Below are 3,385 nucleotides of genomic sequence, written 5' to 3' on the forward strand. Positions count from 1 at the left end.
GCCGCCATCGTGGTAGGGCGAGGACTGATGCTATAGGTCTTACTTGTAGCACGCTGCCATGGACGTGATACCAAGCTCCCGACGAAAGAATTAATCGATTCCGCCTAGAGCTATTTGAGCTAGAGACCAAACTAATCGATCGGTCTTTTTTCTGGTACGATGTGACCAGCTGTGGGAAGGGATGCCGGTAATATAGATAGCACGCAAGACCTGCTACCTGGGCAGTTTCTAGAGGAGTTTTGGATCGGTACTATGTTACCGACTTCTAGACGTATACGTAGGACAGCGCTTAGATCGTTCGATTGTATATTTCCTGGATTCTAACACCACGGACGAAACGAAGCAAGGGACGACGGAAACAACGGACCAATCCAAGGAAACGCTTTTTTTTTTATTAGGTATAGACTTGAACCGCCGTTGGGACGTCGGGTCAATACGTTAAGTCGGTGCACCGAGTAGGTCGGTTCACTTATTTTTATTCCACGCCTTGGCACTCAAGCCTCCTCTACTTTATATACGCCACGCCGGTCAAGGCCAGCGCTATCAACATCACCCGATCCCATCCAGCCAGCACATCTGAAAAAGTCTCCCAAAACCCTGCAGACCCCAACCGCTGCACTAACCGACCACCGATGGCGCCGGTGACTCAGCGATCCGTGGTCTCCTACACCCTCACCGGCCCGCCGACGATCGGCAGCCTTGGACCGGCTCCCACCGCCACAGGCGACCTTTTCGTCGACCTGCTCGACGCCGGCTTCAACAAGGCGGGCGCGACGAAGCCGCCGACGACGGCGAAGGGGCGCACGGAGAACCTCTCGCCGACGTTCGTCTCCTCCGGCGACCCCTGTCTCGACTTCTTCTTCCACGTCGTCCCGGGCACCCCGGCCTCGTCCGTCGCCTCCCTCCTTGCCGCGGCCTGGGCCGCCGAGCCGGCCACCGCGCTCCGCCTCGCCTGCAACCTCCGTGGCGTGCGCGGCACCGGCAAGTCCGACCGCGAGGGCTTCTACGCCGCCGCGCTCTGGATGCACGCCCAACACCCCACCACGCTCGCCCTCAACGCGCTCCCGGTGGCCCAGTTCGGGTACCTCAAAGACCTCCCCGAGCTCCTCCACCGCATCATCCACGGCGGCGTCTCCACCAGGACTCCTGGGAAGAAGGCCCGCCGCGCCGCCGCCTCAGGAGGTGGCTTCCTGGTCCGTGGCCGAGGAAGCGGCTTCGGGGGTCGTAGGGGACGCGGCCGAGGCGGCGGCTTCGGGGGTCGTAGGGGACGCGGCCGAGGCGGGGGCTATGGGGGTCGTCGGGGCGGACGTTTCATGGGTTATCGCGGCAGCCGCTTCGACTCACGTACGCCCTCGCGACGCGCGTTCAAGGGTCGCCGGATCTTCATTGGCACTAGCGAGGAGCGCGTCGCTGCCAGCCTCGAGCGCGACCGGAAGCTCTCCGCCCAGGCCGCCGTGGAGCGCAGGAGGAAGCGCGCGGAAGCCGTGGCCAGAGCCGTCGAGAGGTACAACCGGGACCCGAGCTACCGCTTCCTGCACGACCGCACCGCCGACATGTTCACCGACCTCCTTGCCGCGGACATGCGGAAGCTCGTCGACGGCAAGGTCAACGACCTCTCGCTCGCCGCCAAATGGTGCCCGTCGCTGGACAAGTGCTACGACAGCTCCACCCTCATCTGCGAGGCCATCGCGCGCCGCCTCTTCCCCAAGGGCTCGGCGCCGGAGCTCCCCTCCGACTTGCCGGACGCGCACTACGCCTACCGCGCGCGCGACCGTCTCCGCAAGGAGGTGCTGGTGCCGCTGCGCCGCACGCTCATGCTTCCCGAGGTCTTCATCTCGGCGCGCGCGTGGGGTTCCGTTGCGTACAAGCGCGTGGCCTCCGTGGCCATGAAGAACTACAAGGACCTCTTCCTCAAGCACGACCCCGAGCGCTTCGGCCTCTACCTCGCCGACGTGGAGGCCGGCAAGGCCAAGATCGCGGCGGGCGCGCTGCTCCCGCACGAGATCCTCGAGTCCATCGACGACGCCAGCGGCGGCTCCGTAGCGAACCTGCAGTGGCAGCGCATGGTCTCGGACCTGCTGGCGCTCGGAAAGCTCAGCAACTGCATCGCCGTGTGCGACGTGTCGGACAGCATGACCGGTCTCCCCATGCAGGTCTGCGTCGCGCTCGGCCTCCTCCTCTCCGAGCTCAGCGACGATCCGTGGCGCCACCGGGTCATCACCTTCAGCGCGCGGCCGCAGCTTCACCGCGTCGAGGGCAACACGCTCTCGGAGAAGGCCCGGTTCGTCCGCGAGATGCACTGGGGCATGAACACCGACCTCCAAGCGGTGTTCGACCAGCTCCTCGGCGTGGCCGTCGCCGGCAGCCTGCCTCCGGAGCGGATGGTGAGGAAAGTGTTCGTGTTCAGCGACATGGAGTTCGACGTGGCGTCGTCGAGGCCGTGGGAGACGGACCACGAGGCCATCACGAGGAAGTTCACGGAGGCCGGCTACGCTGTGCCGGAGCTGGTGTTCTGGAACCTGCGTGACTCCAAGTCCGTGCCGGTGACGGCGGGACAGAAGGGAGCGGCTCTGGTGAGCGGGTTCTCCAAGAACATGGTGAAGCTGTTCCTCGGCAGCGGAGACATATTGTCGCCCAGGGCTGTCATGGAGAAGGCCATCGCCGGACCCGAGTACCAGAAGCTCGTCGTCTTCGACTGAAGAGTACCTCGCGGCATGGATTTGTTGCTTCCTTGCAAACATCTCTTGCTGTCTAGCCCACGAACTTTGTTTTTCTTCTTTCTGCCCGTCATATTGAACAATTGGAATGAAAAGGAATCAATGTTTGTAGCTTCATGCTGAATTTTTGCTGTGGTATAGAGGCGCGGCTTGCGATTGTAATGAGTAGTAATACTGTATTTCCATTCATTTTAATCATTTTTTCTGCAAAATAAAATTCATGAACATAAAATCAAACGAATCAATTTCCACTTTAATCATTTTGTATGTATATCAAGCGTGAACAAATATTAACCAACACATGTGATGGTAATTCCAAACCCAAATCTCTACTACCTAAATGGTCGAGCCCTTCGTAGACATTTTGAAATATGATTTTGGCATATACAAACTTGAAATATGCCATAGGTAGCAGGTATGTAAATTACTACCTCTGTCTATTTTTAGATGTCAAAAAGTCTGTTTAAATTCGAATGTATCTAGACATTTTTTAAATATAGATACATCTAAATTTATATGAACCACTGGACATCTATTAATGGACGGAGGGAGTACATTACCAGGTTCAGCAATCAGCACATTAGGTAATATTGAAGTGCATTACTAATCACACAACAGTAGGATGAACATACAGGGATATGTGCGCCAGCTGTCTAGAGTATCAGAGT

The 3,385-nt window shown here is 58.5% G+C and overlaps 1 protein-coding gene across 1 annotated transcript; it reads left to right on the top strand.

Moving 5' to 3' along the window:
- The first annotated feature begins 539 nt into the window (after window positions 1-539).
- LOC127342653 (uncharacterized) lies at window positions 540-2,974 on the top strand. The gene has a single exon (XM_051368640.2). It carries the CDS (start codon window positions 633-635, stop codon window positions 2,697-2,699), a length of 2,067 nt encoding a protein of 688 aa, XP_051224600.1. The 5' UTR covers window positions 540-632; the 3' UTR covers window positions 2,700-2,974.
- The last annotated feature ends 411 nt before the right edge of the window (window positions 2,975-3,385 follow it).

This window comes from Lolium perenne, chromosome 3 (genome assembly GCF_019359855.2).
Source record: "Lolium perenne isolate Kyuss_39 chromosome 3, Kyuss_2.0, whole genome shotgun sequence".
Classification (NCBI taxonomy): Eukaryota; Viridiplantae; Streptophyta; class Magnoliopsida; order Poales; family Poaceae; genus Lolium; species Lolium perenne.